We start from the raw sequence: 20,373 nt of genomic DNA, 5'->3' as shown, positions 1-20,373 counted from the left end.
AAGAACAAGGCAGGAAATTAAGTGTGTGTGTGTGTGTGTGTGTGTGTGTGTGTGTGTGTGTGTGTGTGTGTGTGTGTGTGTGTGTGTGTGTGTGTGTGTGTGTGTGTGTGTGTAAAGAAAAGGTCAAAGCAGCGAGACAGTAAGGGCCTTGACCTTATATCGAACCCACATTCTTTAAGGCTTTCACGACTTACTCTCAGCTGAAGAAAATCATCTGACATTAACTCTAAAAATACTATCACTGTTGCCACCACAAGAGGACTAATATTGACACTATTAATTCGACGGCTTTCAGGACTCACTCACCTAAATAAAATCGTCTGGAGTACCGTACTAGAGTTGGTTGAATCATGAGAGGGTTTAGGATCACCATATTCCCACGACACATTCTATGACTGCATCTTGGCTGAATAAAATCGTCTGGCGTTACCGACATAGAGTGGGGTTAATTTCACTCCACTTACAAACGTCTCCTCACTCAATCCTCCGGGACAATTCATCACTTATTTTTACCACTATACTTATAATCCCGCTAAATATAAATAGATCAGGATACCTTCTATTGATACCATACCTTGACTTAGGGAAGCGGTCTCTCTCTCTCTCTCTCTCTCTCTCACACACACACACACACACGCGCACACACACACACACACACACACACACACACACACACACACACACACACACACACACACACACACACACACACACACACACACACACACACACACACACACACACACACACACACACACACACAAACAAAATCCATTATGCAATGCCATAAACAAAACACATGTAAAATCGCGCATAAAAACACAAGGGAAAGTAATTCGATAGACAAGTGAGAAAGAATACAAGCTCACCTTTTGACATACTCTTATCAAGTTTATTATGACAAGTGGGAATCTCTGACTATTTTCAGCTTTAATGAGACAGGGAATATAGACCTAAGATAACTATTGATACGGTGATTATAAAGAGGAGAGGGAGGTGGGCGCGTAAGGGGAAGAGGGGGACGTGGGCGTTTAGGGGGGAAGGAGAGATGGGAGGAGGGGGAAGGGACGTGGGCGTGTAGGGGGGAAGGGGGGGGGAAGGGGGAAGGGGGGAAGGGGGAAGGGGGGATGGGAGGAGGGGGAAGAGACGTTGGCATGAAGGGGGGAAAGGGGGATGGGAGGTGGGAGTGTGAAGGAGGAGTGGGGTGTTATTCTTTGTCACGCCCCCCTCCCCCTATCACCTCGAGAACAAAGCTTGCACTAACTTTAATGGAGCATGAAACGCTGGCGACTCAACAATCACGTGTCCATGATACATATCCACTTCACTGATTTGAGGGCGTGAGGTGATGTGGTGGTGGTCCAGGTGGTATTAGCTCAGTCAGTATGTTTATTTATTTATTTTTTTAATTCGTGCTCTCTCCAGACGATATTATTTGGTTTTGGAGGTCACATTACTTCTCTTGCAAAATCCACTTCCCAGTGAAAGGGTGTACTGAACAGAATCCGTGCTTTCTTTGACCCTACGCAGCTAATGACTTTATGTAGGGACATTATTCGCCCCTGTGTGGAGTACATGTATCATAAACGGGGGGGAGGGGGGGAGGCTCACCACATACACCTCTTCCAAACGGGGTAGAGTCGTAGGATGTTCATCTCATCAGCTTCCCTCCTCTTCCTGACTCCCTTGGACCTCTTTCTTTCTGTCTTCGCCGCAGTGTTGCATCTCTCTTCCTCTACTATCAATGGTCACTCCTCCTCTGAACTGTCTGTTACCATCACTTTCCATTACTGACAGAGCAGCATCCGTTAAGCTACACCCACTCACCCTGATTCTGTCCAACTTTCTAATGTATGAGCAAAAAGGTACGCCAAGTCCTTCATGTAAACAACTGTCAACCCTGGAACTGTCTTCCTTAGTGTATCTCTCCTTCTGCCGAGGACCCTTTTTTTTTTTTTTTTTTTTAAACGCAACTCTCCAAGCATCTGAAATCATCGATCATGATTTTGGCCCTCTTTTGTTCAATTTTCGCTAGATAGGAGAACTTTTTGCTAGTTTTCAGCCTCCGCCACTTCTCTTTTGCATAAGAAAGCCGTTAATTGACCCTTTCACCACTACAGAACCTTTTTAAGTTTAAATAAATCCATTTAGTGACAACCTAATTAAAATAACAAAAATATGCAATCGTACAGAACAGGTTAAACATCATATTCTGAAATGAGAAGGCGAAGGTGTATACATACCTCAGACTTCTGACAATTAAGTTGTCAGTGAAATTAGCCTGCAAGACAGATTTTACAGGGTATTCAAGGGCGAGGTAGAGAAACACTGAATCTGGTGATGTTATTTTTAGTTCATTTGTGCTACCTCCACACGATCTGATTCAGTTTGGGGAAAATTTTTCTTAGGTAAATATTCTCGCAATTTACTCCTTCAATACTTGAGTTTTAATAAAGTCATCTGGCGGGATCAGTGCAGCGATTAAATATAAAGAAATAATCGTAATGGAACTGGCAGCGCTCATTACAGGTGGCTTGTCAACATTTTCTCCATCTCTGTTTTAACTTTCTGAATCTGGTGACGTATTTTAATAGTCTACTCTTCCTTCCTTCTCGCTGTTTTATTCGGTTTAATAAGATGGGGTCGATACAGCCATCACTAACTCCTGTACGAGAGTTCTTTCTTCAACTGAACAAAATCGTCGTGAAGGGAAGATAAAAAAAAAAAAAAATCGTCATCGTAGTGAATGAATGAAGAATAAGACGGTAAGACTGATTCACCTTGTAAGTACCCACGTCACCCACAACACTCCCATTCCTCCCTCAGTCGCAATATTCCAAATGTGGCCGCCAACTCTGCAAGCATGGAGGAGTGAGGCGTGGCGTGGGTGTCATCTAATGGATGTTCAGCGCAGTTTTCCATCCACTAAGCAGAATTACATGTTTGTTCTCTCTGTCTGTCTGTCTGTCTGTCTGTCTGTCTCTCTCTCTCTCTCTCTCCAATCTATGGGTGTATTCAGTGGGCCCATCACCCACTCCGCCACACTCATCACCACAATCACCGGGTATTGACACGCCTAACAACCCCCGCGGGACACACACTGATCACACTCCTCAAGACTTATATTCAGACCTCTTGACTTCTGTCGGGTTGGCTTCTCGTCTCGTCTCGTCTCGTCTGTCTGTCTGTCTGTCTGTCTCTGAAATACATCCCTCTCCTACTTTTTCCTTGAGAGAACTTTCTTCGTCATGTTTCTTCTCCCGTCTCCTTAAGTTAAGCATTAACGTAAAAAAATTCTTATACTATCTAATAACATTCTCTGTTGTCCGTCAGCCTTGATTCACTGCCCTCTTGCTTTGTCTGTCAAGCTTCTTCATTCATATTAAGTCCGGTCTGGCCTATTTCTTTGTCCGTCTTTAGTTTGCCTGAAAAAAAAAAAAAAAAAAAAAAATCAGTCAACCTGCTCTTTCTAAACTGCGTTCCTCACTTACTTCTTCCTTCATATTTCTTTATTCGTCTTAATTCCATCTGGCTTTCTCACATGTAAATCTCGTTAAAATGATCCAAAAATCCAAGCTGATATCCGCAAACAAGCTTATTCGTAGAATCAGTTCCCAGCCGTGTCCACAATCTGTTTTTGCAGTACGAACGAAGGACTGATCAGAGCCGGGCCGTAATAACCAGGACTTTGATATCACAAATTACGATTAATCCCTTGCCCGACAAGAAAAGAAGAGGGCAGAATCTTCCCATGTCTTGTTCTTCTTGCTTTACAAATCCTTGATACGACAGGAATTCGATCATACGTTTGTCTGTGAATCGGGTTCTTGTATACTGTTGTTTGTTCACTTTCACTTGGTCGAGATTAATATGTTGCAGTATATTTCCTTTAGCTCTGTGGCAAAGTTAGACAACACTTCTGCTTTACATCCTTTCCATTAGACTTCTGCGTGACTAGAGAAATATTCAAGTGTTACTCTCTGTTGCAGCTCCGCATTCAAGAGGGAGAGATGGCAATTTTAGGCAAGCTGAAGTGGACAGAGTAGAACTACATATCAACATTCTCGCGTTATAAAAGTGTATCGCTTTGCCGCTTTAACTTCTCCAGCTCAGTCTGTCTTAATAATTAATTCTTCTTTCTGCTTATCTCACCCTCGCTATTGTCTTCCTCCGTTAAATATTCTGTACATGATTTCCCATCTCCCACTCATGACATGCTAATATTCTGTAAATCATTCCCTATAACTCACACAAAATGTGCTGTTATTATGTACGTCTTTCATCGTCTCCCACTCGTAATGTTCTTAAATCCTGTACATCATTCCTCACCTAATATCCACACATGTGCAAATATTATTTGGATCATTTCTCACTTCATCTCGTGCGTGTTACTTTAAATGTGTGTAACATCTTTTTCTTCAATAATCCACATAAACAAAGGACATCTGATTTATCCTGGCTACTCCTAGGCCATGATGTTCTGCATAAGAGAACCCCAGTACTGAGGGGGTTAATGCTGGCTACATCAAACTCCTCCAGCTCGAAGTCTTCTCCGACGCTGAATAAAACTGTCTGCAGATGGTAAGAATAGTATGCACGAGATGAACTCGGGCTGAAGGGATTAATGTACCTAGTATAACAAATGTTCACCTGCCCTCTTCCCTGACAAAGCACCATTTCCGTGTACAGCCTTCGAAACAATCATTTTTCCCAGTTTTATCTGAAGACAATACTTACAACCAGTGCAACACAATGAGGCCTTACCTTGACCAATACTGTATCTGTACCAGAAGGTTTGACTTTCCCGCAACATGTTCACTAACGAAGATGCTGTTGTTTTACTTACTCGTGTACCGTGTTCCGCCTCTGGCACTCACCTGAAATGAGAACAGAAAAATGGTACTTAAATACTTCTCTGTATAGAATGCGTGATATGTCACGACATGAATTTCATCCACATCCATCCATTTACCTATATCAGTTCGATTACTTTTTTTTCTTATTGTATTTTTGCTACCTAATAACGATTTTATTCCCACAAGGTAATAACTGTAGAACTGCTGGGGTTAGAGATAATCAGTAACCCTTCCAGTACGAATAGTCTCCCTAAGCTGAATAAAATCATCCGTAGGTATAACAAATATAATGTAAAATGACCTAATCGTACAAAAGAGGTTCACAATGTGTGGCTTGCTTCGTGGTGCCTTTATTAAATCCCTTCACCCAGAGGACGTGCTGAATCTATTACTCTTGCTGCCTCCACACGATTTCAAACAGCGTAGGACTGATCTCTAACCCCTTCACTTCGAACAGACTCTCCTAAGGTGAATAAAAATCGTCTGGTGGAAGCAACACCAAAGAACTCATCGTAGGGAAGCGGTTTCTGGCAATTTTCATCCCTCTAACAAAACACTGGTGGTGTGATAAGATAACCTGCATGACACCCGAGGCTATAACCACACAAGGGGCACTGCACCTAACCAGGACCCCATAAAATGCTGGCCATGGGACGGACGCTGTATGCGGAAAGAGTAGAGGAAAAAAGAGACGATGAGTGACGCACCGCGTGAGGGGGTGAAAGCGGGAGATAGCCACGGGGAGAGGCGGGAAAGGAGGACCGCAACTGTGGGAAGGGGGGAAAGGGGACAGCGATGGGGGGCATCGACGGGGAACAGGAGGCGGCACGAGAGCAGGCTGACAGGAAACAGTGGGAGACGAGGACTTTTGAAAAGAAATTACAAAAAAATAAAAAAAATAAATAAAAACTAGAACTCTGAAATAGCTGAAGCAATATTCAAAGAACTCTACATTTCAGACAATAATGCCACATTCCACGTTGGAATTAAAAATAAAACTACACTTGTACATCAAGTATGGCGTAAAGTCTTTGATATAAACACAGCAGTTTGACGGTAGGTCAAAAAATCGTCCAAACGCGTCAAAAATACTGATTTGTCATAACTGCTGTTATAAAAATTTCTTAAAAAGCAGACACTCTTAGGATTCTGAAAATACTTTTTTAATCACTGTAGACCTAATATTAAGGGACTTTTGGCAGGACCCTAAATTTTTTACGGATTTTGACCTCTGACATTGAGATCAAGGTTAAGGTCATTCATACTCTGCAAATCATGTTCGCCCAAGCATTTCCACAGAGTTGGTCAAAAGAGGCCAAATACTTTCCGATTTAGCACTTTCTGGTATGAGGAGGCTATTTTGATTTTCCTCAGTATCTCAAAAAGTATTTGTTGGATCTCAGTATCAATACCAAGGTGCACTAGTATATGTTGACGAGTACAAACAGGAACATTTGTAAAGCATTGTAAAGCATCAGTAGTTTTTGCAGCGCAGGAAAGCAAAAATTGAAAAAAACTAACAGAGGGAGCTAGTGCTACGGAAAACAAAAAAAAAAAAATGCCAAAAGAGGCCAACAACAAAGGTACATCACTCCTGAAAATGTCCAGTCTACAACTCGAACGGTCTTCGAAAGCCAGCCTTCTAGATCTCCCCCCCCCCCCAATATATATATATATATATATATATATATATATATATACAATATCAATAAGAACTCCCAAGAATGTGGAGTTCTTAATAATTATTACAATCCAAACCGAATTTCACATTAATTCCCAGCACACTGCCATAGGTTTTAGGGCCAAACGACGTGAGAAACAAATAAAACTGAAGATCTGCTGGAAAGGTATAGGCTTCATCAAATAACAAAGAAATAAAAAGGGGATGAACCAGAATGACGGAAGCAGCAGCACAGGAAAAAAAATAAAATAAAATAAAATAAAATAAAAATAAAAATAAAAAATTAATACAAAAGAACGGCAAATAGCAGTGTGTAGTGGAAAGGATTTATGATGGGATGAACGAGAACAAACAAATACACAGGGATAAACCAGAACGAAAAACAATGCAACAATGTAGAAAATTTTGAATATACTGTACATAAATAAATAAATAAATATATAAATAAATAAATATATATATATATATATATATATATATATATATATAGATAGATAGATAGATAGATAGAAATATATATATATATATATATATATATATATATATATATATATATATATAATGAGCATAGGGGTCCTAGAGGCTACCCATTTCAAACACTTACGGCGAGTGTCATCGATCGACCTTGAGTGACGTTCGGCTATCTGATCAATAAATCCCAATCATCCCTCGGATATAAATCCTTATGAACGGCACCTGGTTGGTGCGTCTTAACACAATGGACCGCCAGTCGTAAGTAAAGTATGTAGATAATAAGTAAATAAATAAATATATATAGTAATAATAATAAAAAAATAATAATAATAATAATACCGGTAATAATAATAATAAGAATAAGAATAATAATGATAACTGCAACAAAAAGGTAGAGCATAAAGAAACACAACTGAAGGCTAGGAAAGAGTGAAGGATGACAGGATGCAGTGGTGCAAGGGATGAGGGGACAGTGTAAATAGTGAGGGGAGCAGCATCCGCCAAGGGGACACCAGTATGACCTGCCCCGGGGTACTCTGCCGCCACTGACCCTTACATGACCTTTGACCCAGCCTCTCCAAACACATACAGGAGAAACAAACAAACATCCTTACACACACACACACACACACACACACACACACACACACAAATGAGAGAGAGAGAGAGGGAGAGAGTACAAAAACCACTTTCAACATTTCCTCCCAGCCAATAACACAATTAAGAACTAAGACAAAGGAACACATATTTTTTCATCTGAGAAGTTTTCCTCTGGTTATCTGGAGGGTGGGACCGGGATAGGCCTAGAGCAGCTAAGAGGGTAGGCCTATATGCTTCACCTGGCCGCACACACACCACCACCATCACTACTACCACAATTATCACCACCCACCACCATCACTACTACCACATCTAACACCACCCACCACCACCACTACTACCACAACTAACACCACCCACCACCATCACTACTACCATTACTATTACCACCTACCATCACTACTACCATTACTATTACCACCCACCATCACTACTACCACAACTACCATTACCCACCATCACTACTACCACAACTATCACCACCCACCACCAGCTCTACTACCACAACTAACACCACCCACCACCACAACTATCACCACGCACCACCATTACAACTACAAATATCACCACCCACCACCACAACAACAACAACTACAACTATTACCACCCACCACCACTACAACCAGAACTATCACCACCCACCACCATTACAACCACAACCACAACTATCGCCATCCACCATCACTACTACCACAGTCACAACTATCACCACCCACCATCACTACAACCACAACCACAACTATCACCACCCACCATCACTACTACCACAGCCACAACTATCACCACCCACCACCACTACAACCACAACTATCACCACCCACCATCACTACTACCACAGCCACAACTATCACCACCCACCACCACTACAACCACAACTATCACCACCCACCATCACTACTACCACAGCCACAACTATCACCACCCACCACCACTACAACCACAACCACAACTATCACCACCCTCCATCACTACTGCCACAGTAACAACTATCACCACCCACCACCACTATCACCACCCACCACCACTATCACCACCCACCATCACTACTACCACAGCCACAACTGTCACCACCCACCACCACTACTATCACCACCCACCATCACAACTACCACAGCCACAACTATCACTATCCACCACCACCACTAAAAAGAACACAACTATCACCACCCACCATCAATACACCTACAAACACCAGCATCACTCACAAAAACATTCAGAAGTACTATCAAATCATCGGGCACCTCTACCACTACCACGAGTATTACCACCCACGACCACCACTACCACATCCACAACTAGTATTATCACTACCGTCACCACCACCACCACCAAACAACACCCCTTATGCGAAGACAACCACCACAACACCACAAGCAATACGACCACCACCACTACCTCCTCCACCAATACCACCATTATGCCCCTACCACCACCACCACCACTTACAGCCCCACCACCACTACCACCAACACCCCAACCCCGTGTGTGTTCACCTGGTAATTGATTTATCACTCCTCCCCGCCCACCTGTCTTGGATGGTAGCTGACTATATCCTGATTCACTGGCTTATTGTTGTAAGGCAGTGTTTACATTCTCTCTCTCTCCACACACACACACACACACACACACACACACACACACACACACACACACACACACACACACACACACACACACACACACACACACACACACACACACACACACACACACACACACACACACACACACACACACACACACACACACACACACACACACACACACACACACACACACACACACACACACACACACACACACACACACACACACACAAGACCTGCAAACATTTACAAACACACAGAGAGAGGCATGTTATAGCGAGACAGAAGGCGACACGGGCTGGGACAAATAGACAATGACGCGCACACACACACACACACACACACACACACACACACACACATATATTACCCACGTTCAATCGTACCAACACCTCCACTAACAACACCCGAGACACGCCTCCACCACCACCATCACCACCACCTCCACGGCCTACCCGCCACTCCCCATTCCCATCCACCCACAACCCTCTCCCCTCTATTCACCATTCTATTTCTTGTTCCTTCTCCCCCTTATGCCCTCTCTTTTGCCCGCCCCCCCGCTATATTCTGTCGCCCATTTCCCCGTCCACCCTCTGTCCCCTTCTACTTTTTCCGCGCCTTCTATCCCTCCTTCCCCTTCCTCCATTTTTCATTATCCCTTCCTCCATTTTTCATTATCCCTTCCTCCCTTTCCCTCCTCTTCCATCCCACTCCCATTTTTCCCTCCCTCATTCTCCCCTTTCCTTCTCCCTCAATCTCCCTTTTCCCCATTTCCTTCACTTCCCCCTCCCCTCTCTCCTCATCCCTTATTTTTCCTTCCTATGTGTCCTCCCCATCCCCCCATCTCTTCCTTCCCCTCTTTACCTCTCCCCTTTCCCATACCGTCCATCGACCCCTTCTCGCCTCCCTTGCCCTCTCCTTCCCCTCCTCCTTCCACCTCCTTTCTCATCCACTCTCCCTCTCCCTTTCTCTCACTTCGTCTCCCCTTGTTGCCCCTTTTCTCTCCTACTCATTCACCTCGCTGGTCCCCTTCCCCTGCAGACAGTTTTTTCTATAATGCATGGTGGTTCTTTTCACTTTCTCCAGCCAGTCTGTCCACTAGGGTTAGGAGCACAGGTGGACTGAGGGCAGTCTTTTGTTGGACCATAATTTTTCCGACCTCACTAAACAGATACTATAGTTCATGCCCTACAGCTTAACATGTATATATATATATATATATATATATATATATATATATATATACAAAGACTTAATTGGTCTGGTGGTGTTAGTATTCCTTCGGAGGGACTTCTCTCCCACCTGCACACCTTTACAATCCCACTCACTTAACTAATACAAGTATGCTTTCCTCGCTACATAAATCTATTACTCATTCCTCGCTGCTCTGACCAAAATATACCTTCACCTCCATCCCACTCATCCCTTCTCTTCAGCTTTACTTTCCCAAACTTTCCTTCCAATCAGTAGGCTATCCTTATTTTCCCCCCACTATTCACCACATCCTCTTTTCTTGTCAATTATCCGTGCGATACTTTCCTCTCTTCCACATTTCCATTCCACTCATCATTCGTTCTATTCATCACATGTCCACCACATTCCTCTTTTAGACGATTCATTCCTCACTTGCTCTGTTTCTCTTCTACTCATCACTCTTGCCCTCTTCTCCCTTCCACTCATCCTTCTCTCCTTCCTTTTCACTTCCACTCACTCTATCTTCCTCTGCTCACCCCGACTCTCTTCAGCCCTCTTTCCCCTTCCCCTTCGCCAACTCTCCACGCGACTCCTGCCACACTAATTATCTCCCTCCCCTTACCTGTAGTCCTACAGACCCCTCCTCCATCCCTTCACTTTCCCCTTCAGGCTAAGTTATTGATTATCATGTCCAATAATTATCAGGAAAGATATTTTTTATTACGATAATTGATCATGGGAACTGGTCGCTGTCACGCTTCGTCGCAGTGTCCCCTCTCTATGTTCCCCTCCAGGTTTCCCCTCTGATCAGTACAGCCCCTTCCCACTCTCCACCACTCATTATAGAGTTCTCTTCTCTTCATCATCAGTGTGTCCCGTCCTGTACCACCCTTCCATCACAGTGTCACTCTCCCACTGGTGACTCCCTTCCACCACAGTGCCACCCTCCCACCACGGAGTCTCTCCCACCAGTTCCATCTTCCCACCACAGTGTCACTCTCCCACCAGTGACTCCCATCCACCACAATGCCACCTTCCCACCACGGTGTCTCTCCCACCAGTGCCATCCTTCCACTACAGTGCCATCCTCCCACCACGGTGCTACACTTCCACCACAGTGCCACACTTCCACCACTGTGCCACCCACCCACCACAGCGACATCCTTCCACCACAGTGTCACCTCAGTCTACAGTACACCGACACTCCCATCACAGTGCCACCTTTCCACAACAGTACTGTATCACAATCAGACCAGTGCCAAGTGCGATTTCACCGGCACCCTCCCAGCACAGTGCCACCTCCCATCTCAGTAACACCCTCCCAAATCACTTCCCTCCTCACAGCATATAGCCTACAATATGCCGTAAACGCAAACGCTCCAGCTAATTAGTAAAGTAAATAGGCAACTCATACGCAAACTAATTAAACTTATTAACAGAAAAATAGTATAAAAACACACTGGAATACGTCCGACATTATGGCTGATACGGGAGTGGACTGCGGCTGGCATGAACTCAAATTCAAATCCCGGTAGTTTCAGGTAATAGTTTGAATATTTCCGTTAAAACCGTTTCCAGTGTTGGACCATAAGGCGCCACCGACATGCTATGAAAGCATTCCCGCTGATACCGCCACACTAGCCCTGGATGGGATAACCTTACCGTAATACAAAACAATGGTTAATATTACTCAAGCTGTGACTGGGACTGTGTGAAGTCTTGTGTTGGTGTATGGATGGATTAATGGGCCTCAGAAACCGGCTTGCAACTTCTGTCCAGACTCAGACTAAAAAATAACAAAAATAAAAAAAAGATACCGACGACACATTTCGAAAGAACAATCACCTCAAGAACGACTACACCAAAGAGCGGAGCCACGTCATCACAAGTGGCTCATGAGGCTGATGGTGCGGGGCCTAAGGGTGTTGTGCCTTGATCCCAGAAATATTGGTTGGTGATTACTGCCAGAGATGGAGGGAGGCCGTGTGTGTGTGTGTGTGTGTGTGTGTGTGTGTGTGTGTGTGTGTGTGTGTGTGTGTGTGTGTGTGTGTGTGTGTGTGTGTGTGTGTGTGTGTGTGTGTGTGTGTGTGTGTGTGTGTGTGTGTGTGTGTGTGTGTGTGTGTGTGTGTGTGTGTGTGTGTGTGTGTGTGTGTGTGTGTGTGTGTGTGTGTGTGTGTGTGTGTGTGTGTGTGTGTGTGTGTGTGTGTGTGTGTGTGTGTGTGTGTGTGTGTGTGTGTGTGTGTGTGTGTGTGTGTGTGTGTGTGTGTGTGTGTGTGTGTGTGTGTGTGTGTGTGTGTGTGTGTGTGTGTGTGTGTGTGTGTGTGTGTGTGTGTGTGTGTGTGTGTGTGTGTGTGTGTGTGTGTGTGTGTGTGTGTGTGTGTGTGTGTGTGTGTGTGTGTGTGTGTGTGTGTGTGTGTGTGTGTGTGTGTGTGTGTGTGTGTGTGTGTGTGTGTGTGTGTGTGTGTGTGTGTGTGTGTGTGTGTGTGTGTGTGTGTGTGTGTGTGTGTGTGTGTGTGTGTGTGTGTGTGTGTGTGTGTGTGTGTGTGTGTGTGTGTGTGTGTGTGTGTGTGTGTGTGTGTGTGTGTGTGTGTGTGTGTGTGTGTGTGTGTGTGAAATATCAACAGCATAAAAGAGAATCAACAGCTAAGTATTCATGAGCAATCTTAATATTTTTTTTACTGAACAACAACTCTCAACAGCAGTACATCTTTGGCAGAAATTATGCCTCCTGGTCCTAATTTTTTCACCATAATATTCACGTTAGTTCGGGTGTGAAGTATTTTGTAGCTACATGAGTGATTATCAACGTGTTAACAAGCCATCTTATACAAAGCTTACACACAAGAAAGCTTATATGTTACTTAGTTATCTTATTCCATTACCTTCTTCAGCAGACTCGTTTACATGGACCCGCCACCTTCACTCTCACTCTTATCCCGCCTTAACTCTCGCCATCACCTCATCCTCGACTTGCTTTTAACGCCTTAACCTGTGCCACTCCCTCCGTTATCACTCTTGCCTCTCCCTTTCACTATGCACTCCCTCATCTTCACTCTTTCCTCTCAGTCCTTCCATCCTCATCCTACCCACTTTCATCCTCCTCCCCCTTCTCCTTCCTCCATCCTCATCCTACCCACTTTCATCCTCCTCCCCCTTCTCCTTCCTCCATCCTCATTCAACCCATTTTGATCCTCCTCCTCCTCCTCCTCCTCCTTCCTCCACCCTCATCCTCTCTGTCACCTCCATTCTCATTCTTCGCCCTTCACCCTCACCGACGGCGTGGATGGAACAATGAAGAAGAGAGTAAGAAATGAGTAGAGGAAGACAAAGTCACAGAGGGGTGATGAAGAGGGGTAAGAGAGGGATGAGGAAGAAAAAATGAGGGATGAGGAGGAGAAAATAAGAGAGGATGAGGAAGAGAAAGTAAGAGAGGGATGAGGAAGAGAAAGTAAGAGAGGGGTGAGGAAGAGAAAGTAAGAGAGGGGTGAGGAAGAGAAAGTAAGAGAGGGATGAGGAAGAGAAAGTAAGAGAGGGATGAGGAAGAGAAAGTAAGCGAGGGGTGAGGAAGACAAAGTAAGAGAGGGATGAGGGAGAGAAAATAAGAAAGGGCTAAGGAAAAGAAGATTAATGAGGACTGAGGAAGACAGAGTAAGGGAGGTGGGGAGGAGAGGGTAAGAGGGAGGCGAGTAGGAGAGTGTGAAGGAGATATTCTTATCCCGGAAGCCCTGTCAAGTGCCACCCTACAAATTGACATCCTTCACCTCCACGCCTCTCGTTGGGGGCACATGGCGGAGGGGAGAGAGAGGGAACGGCAAGGACAAAGGGGAATGGATTGAGAAGAGGTAAGGAAGAAGACGGGAGGGAGGAAGATGACGGAAGAGAGGAAGAAAGGGGAGGATGAAGGTAGGAAGGAAGAGCTGTAAGGGAAAAGATGGGAGGGTGGAACGGAAAATAAAGGGGAGGGGAGAAAAAGAGAAGAGGAGGGAAGAGAGCAAAGGGAGACAAAAAGGGGATAGGTGATAACAGAAATGATGGATGCGGGGAGAGAAAAGCGAAAAGAGAAGAGGGCAAAGAAAATAAAGTGGGGAGAGATATGTTAGGAGAGGGGAGGGAAAAGAAAAGAGAAAAGGGAGGATGAGAAGAGAGCGGAAGGGAGAGAAAAGCGAGAAGAGGGTAAGGGAAAAAAAGAGAAGGGAGGAGAAACAAGAGAGAAGGAAGAAGAGGGTTGAGGAATGGGAAGAGAGGAGCGGGGGGAAAAGACGGAACAAAGGGAAAGTTTGGAAGAATAAGCAGTACGGAGGTGATGAGGTGGGTAAATTTTTAGCACATTTTTAGTTTATTTCCTAAAGGCACAAAAAGGGAAGGAGGAGGAGGAGTGTAAGGAAAATGCGAGAGAAGAGAGGGGGGAAGGGCGGGTAAGGGAGATATTGGAGGGGAGGAAGGACAAGAAAATGTTAAGGTAAAGAGTAACAGTAGGAAAGCATGTAAAAGGAAGACTGACAAGAAAGGCGAAAAGAAAAAACATGAATTTTATAAATATTTGTTTTGGGATGAACGTGGATGGAAAGGGGAAAAAATATAGTAGAGATTTATGATGTGTGTGTGTGTGTGTGTGTGTGTGTGTGTGTGTGTGTGTGTGTGTGTGTGTGTGTGTGTGTGTGTGTGTGTGTGTGTGTGTGTGTGTGTGACAGAGAGAGAGAGAGAGAGAGAGAGAGACCTGAGATAATAATGGCTGTCAGTAATACAAACACTGAAAATAACTGTAAGAAGAAATGGTCACTGGAAAGTTACCAAATGAGAAACTGAAGTAGGGGAATGTTGCAGCCTTTAACAAGAAATGAAGATGGATATATTAAAGGCATATGAAATATTGGAAAAGAGAGGAAGAAAAAGGAGAGGACAGGACAGGAAAGGAAGAGAAAGGAAAGGAAAGGAAGGGAAGAGAAAGGCAAGGAAAGGAGAGCCACAGAAGACAGGAGGAGAGACCGCTAAAAACATGCAAGAAAAAAATGCAAAAAAAAAAAAAAGTATAGGAAAGATATATACAGTATACAGGAAAAAGAATGAATACTCTAGGAATGCAAGAGGAATGTTTAATAGAAAGGAAATTAAGAAAACAGAGCAGGACAGGAAAGAGAATACAAAGACTTGGAAGAGAAACTTTAAAAAATGATGGAGGCAACATGATGGACGAGATAAAAAAATAAATAAATAAACTGAAATGCAAAAGAAACTGTGGATGGCAAATAAAAGTAAGTGTATAAAGGATCACAGAAAAGAAAGTTAAAAAAGAATGTCCAAAGAAATATGCGATGAAAAGGCTGAAAAACTGACAAGAATATGGAGGACCAAAGAATGTTAAAAAGGGACTGTGGACAGACAAACAAGCGACGGAAACAATGAAATAAAAAAGTATGTATATTAAAGATGAGAAGAACGTTAAATGAGGATGAAGACAGAGAAATAATGAAAATGATCGAAAATGAGAGGGGAAAGCGATGACCGGCGAAAAGTAACGATAAACAGAAAGTAAAAGGAGATGAGTCGAAAAGCAGAAAAGAGACATACCGTTAGCTAAAATGAGCAACGAAAGGCGAAAGATAAAAAATGAAGTGTTAACATTCTGGTGGGAGAAGTGTAGAGAGGGGAGGAACAGGAGAGATGGTGCTCGTATAATTGGTGCTGATAAGGAGGGGAGGAAAAAAAGGAAAGAAGAGAAAGGAGTGTTGGAGAAATAAATATGCGAGAAGTGAAGGTGGCAGCAGACAGAAATTGTGAGGAGATAATAAGACGCTCATGGCTGGATGTGCTGAAATAGAAGAGACGTACGCAGAAACTGATAAACAGAAGATGAAAGTACGAATTAAGGCAGATAGTGAAAGAAAGAAATATATAACCGTGTTTGGAAGAACTGCAAAAGATGAGATGCAGGCAAAGGAGAAGGGGAAAAAATGCTTGCGAAAACTAACAGCTTATATAAGGAACGAGAGAGAGAGAGAGAGAGAGAGAGAGAGAGAGAGAGAGAGAGAGAGAAACGATGGTACTGATGATGATGATGATGACGATGACAGGGCAAGCAGGAAGATGAAAATGACGTAGGCAGTTCTGAAGGTTAAAAAAAATACGAAAATAAAAAAAAAATACAGGCAATAAAAGTGAACTTGGCTTGGCGTCTATTTCCATCCACTTTTTTGCATACAGTTGCCTCGCATTCCCTCCCTCCCTCCATTTTTTCTCGCTCCATTTTTCTTCCCCCACGAATCTCCTTTGTTCTCTCGTGCTACTGTTCATGTGTTCTTTGTTATGTGCCTCTCTCTCTCTCTCTCTCTCTCTCTCTCGTTCTGTGTTCTATTTCTTCTCTCTTCTCTTCTCCCCTACTTAATCTGTTTCATTCTTGCACTTCCCTCTACTTTTCTTCCATCATCTCATTTTTCTTCCAGTGCTGTCATCCTATTCTCTTCTATCTCTTCCTTCGCCTCTTCTTCTTCTTTTCTTCTCCCTGCTTCGGCTGTTTCATTCTTCTTCCTCCTCCCTGTAATCTTCCTCCTCCTCACTTCTCCCCCACTTGGACAATTCTGTATTCTTCTCATCCTCACTTAGCGGTATCTCCTCCAATATTCTCTATCCTCACTTTCCATTTCATCCCCAATTTATACTAACGCTACATCTCTCATTCTTTATAATTTCTTCTTCCCTGTTGCAACATTCTCTCCTTCAGCTTCTCATTTTCTCAGTTTCCAGTCAAACTGTTTCTTATAATTAATTTTCGACTAGCTCCTTCCTTGTTTAGAGCATTTTTCTCGAGCAGTCTCTCTCTCTCTCTCTCTCAGTCCCTGATGTGATTCTTTAAGGGAGTAGATTGGGTCCTTGTTGCCCTGTCACTGATACTGCTGTTGCCGATAATTGTGAAAATGATCGTGGAATGGGGCTGGGATCTTGATGGTCGTGGTGATGGAGAGATGTGGAGGAGAGGTGTGGTGGTGGTGTGATGAAGAAGGTGTGAGAGATGTCAGTGGTGGTAGTGATGGTGATGGTGATACGGTGATGGAGAAATGTGGTGAAGAGCGTGAAAAGGTTTGGTGGTGGTAGAGAGGTGAAAAGGTTTGGTGGTGGTAGAGAGGTGAAAAGGTTTGGTGGTGGTAGAGAGGTGAAAAGGGGTTTTGATGCCAGAGTGAGGTACTGTGGTGATGTGTGGTGGCAATGTAGTGAAGAGGGTTTGTAATGCCAGCAGTTATTGCAAGAGACGTGGTAGTGGAGAGGCGTGGTGGAGAACGTGGTTAGGATTGTGTGATGGTAGCAACTGTGGTGATATGTGGGAGAATGACAGCAGCCAGATTGGAAAAGTATGATGTCCCGGTGGAGAAGATGTGATGTCAGTGGCTGTAGAGGAAAGGAGAGAAGTGGAGGTGGTGAGAACTGTAGAAGTGGAAGGCTGTGGTGTCTGCAGTCATGGTGGAGAAATGTGGTGGTGGAGAGAACTGTGGTGGTTGTGATGTGTGGTGGTTGTAACGTGTGATGTGATATCAATGGTTGTACTGGAAATATGTGATGGTAGTGAAGGCTCTGAAGGTGGAGGACTATGTAGGTGTGTGGCAGTGGCAATGTGTTGTCATGGAAAGATGTGCTGGTTGTTAAACGTGATATGAATGGTTGCAGTGGAAATGCGTAGTGGTAGTGAGGCCTGTGAAGATGGAGGGCTCTGGCGATAGTGGTGGTGACGCAAACCAAATTTTGTAGCTAGGTTTACATAGTAGTCACTTAAGAGTAGTGTGGAGTTCAATCTGAGCTAAAAGGGGTAAATATCTAAATCAACTGTCAGTCCCATATCTTTGAAATAATACATAAAGAAGGTTGCTAAATCCTCACTTCATAAAAAAATAAAAAGCATGGGTCTCTCGTCGATGTGCCACTCATATTACGAATAATTTACTGGTAGCTGAATGGCTTGTGGTGGTGAGCAGTAATGGGAATGAAAAAGTGTACGCTGAGTTGAAACTAATGACAGTGATGAGAAACATGGTGCTGAGGTAAGAGTGGTGACGACAGTGGTGGTGACAGGGCAGTGTTTACCTCGATCCTGGACATCTGGTGTTCAGTGTTTATAGCTGGTGCCACACACACACCCCTCTACCCTCAACCCTTACCTCTCAGCCCTGTCCTCACTCTCGCTCTTACCACTCTCTTTACTCCCCAACCCTTACATAACTAGCACCCTTCATCACTCCAACTCTCACTTTCACCTCCATCGTTACTCTCATCCCTCTCCCCTCACTTCATCTCCCATCCATGGCCTCACTTTACCAGTCTTCTCACTCTTCTCCCTCCTCTCTCCCTTCACCTCACTCCCACTTCACCCTCATCCGTATCCTCACTCACACCTCTTCCTTACGCTACCCTCACTATCATCCCCCATGTCTTCTCTCCCTCCTTAACCTGCCTCTTCTCTCTTCACCGAACTCTCACTATCATCCCTTATCCCTTTCCTCATTCTCACTTTCACATCTCTCCTCACTCTGACCCTTCAACTTTACCCCTTCTCTTAACCCCTCGCCTCTCTCCCTCGTCTCCTCTTCCATATTAACTCAAAAATTACCTCGTTCCTCGCTCTCACCCCCACACCCTCACAATCACCCGCACCCAGGAGCCATACCCTCACCCTCATCTCCCAAACCCCAACTTTCTCTTCATCCCCCCCCCTTCTCTGTCTCTCTCTCTCTCTCTCTTTAGTCTTGTTCTTTGCTCTCTCACTCACCTCCCGACCCACAGTCATTTTCACTTTACATCCTCCATTTCACCCAACACCTTCCCCCACTTACTACCACATTAGCCCTCCCTCACACTCCACTCTACATCCTCGCTATTACCTTCGATCTTCCTTAACCATTTCAGCTCGAACCCTTGTATTTATTTTATTCTTGCATTCCCCTTTATGACTTATTCAACACAGGATAATAATTTCAAAATGGAGGGGTCCGATGTAGCCTTCAAAAATCCAACCAGAGAGATCTTATGAGCTGAATAAATCGTTTGGTGGCGGCAAGAACACATCCCAAAATAGGCGCCCTTGCAGTGATGAGTTTATTCTCACCATTCGCCTTTCTCCTTCTCGCCATTTATTTGGTCGCTCTCTATCTCCATCATCCTTCTCCCTCCCCCCCCCTCTCTCTCCATCAATTCTAAACCTTCACTTTTCCTCTCTCCCCTTCTATCACTGGTCTCTTCCTCACTCCTCATTTTCCCTCATCCTCAATCTTTTCTCTCCCTCTCCCCCTCATCCACTTCTTTTCTCAGCTCACCAAATGCTCTCCACTCTTCCACTTCACCCTTCATCACGCGTCTCCTCCCTACTTCCCCTCTCCCTCGTCCCTATTCTCTCCCTTCACCCAGTTCTTTCACCTCACGAATCCCCCCCGCCCATCTTCATTCACCCCCATTCATCACATCACCCTGCGCGAACCAAGGCACCCTCTTCATCACCCCACTTTCACCACATACGGTACATCATCACTCTACCCCCTCCACAATAGTTCTATCAGCTCCTCATTGCCATCAACCACTCTATCCATATCACCATACTTGCGCCATAATTTCATAAAACATAATTATTTTAATCCTTAACCACATTCTCGCCATCATACAGTCCAACCGTATCCCCATACTTTCACCATCAAATCCTTCACCATCACTATCTTTCACCATCAATTCACACAGCATCACCACAATAACCTTTCACCATACTTTCACCATCAATTCCTCAAAGCAGCACCACAATAACCTTTCACCATACTTTCACCTTCAATTCCTCAAAGCATCACCACAATAACCTTTCACCATACTTCCACCATCAATTCACACAGCATCACCACAATAACCTTTCACCACACTCCAACAATCAGCTCTGCCATTTTCTCATTACACTTCGTCCATCTCAACTATGCGAAGATTTTCGTCCTTTTGCACCTGATTTCCGTGGCTAGGAGTG

At 44.2% G+C, this 20,373-nt stretch overlaps 1 protein-coding gene across 1 annotated transcript in view; it reads right to left on the bottom strand.

Annotated features, from left to right (window-relative positions):
* RhoGAP1A (Rho GTPase activating protein at 1A) overlaps positions 1-20,373 on the bottom strand; it is a 514,749-nt gene that overhangs the window by 279,947 nt on the left and 214,429 nt on the right. Inside the window, exons 3-4 of the mRNA XM_080267422.1 lie at positions 19,574-19,593; positions 6,479-6,498 (exon numbers count right to left, since the gene is read on the bottom strand). Of these exons, the coding sequence (XP_080123548.1) occupies positions 6,479-6,498; positions 19,574-19,593 (40 nt within the window). The remainder of the gene's footprint in view (positions 1-6,478; positions 6,499-19,573; positions 19,594-20,373) is intronic.

The sequence above is a fragment of the Coenobita brevimanus genome, chromosome 24 (assembly GCF_032717465.1).
Source record: "Coenobita brevimanus isolate Jiangsu-jjx chromosome 24, ASM3271746v2, whole genome shotgun sequence".
NCBI lineage: Eukaryota > Metazoa > Arthropoda > Malacostraca > Decapoda > Coenobitidae > Coenobita > Coenobita brevimanus.
Note: the sequence above shows the minus strand (reverse complement) of the source record. Positions and strands in the feature narration are given on the sequence as shown.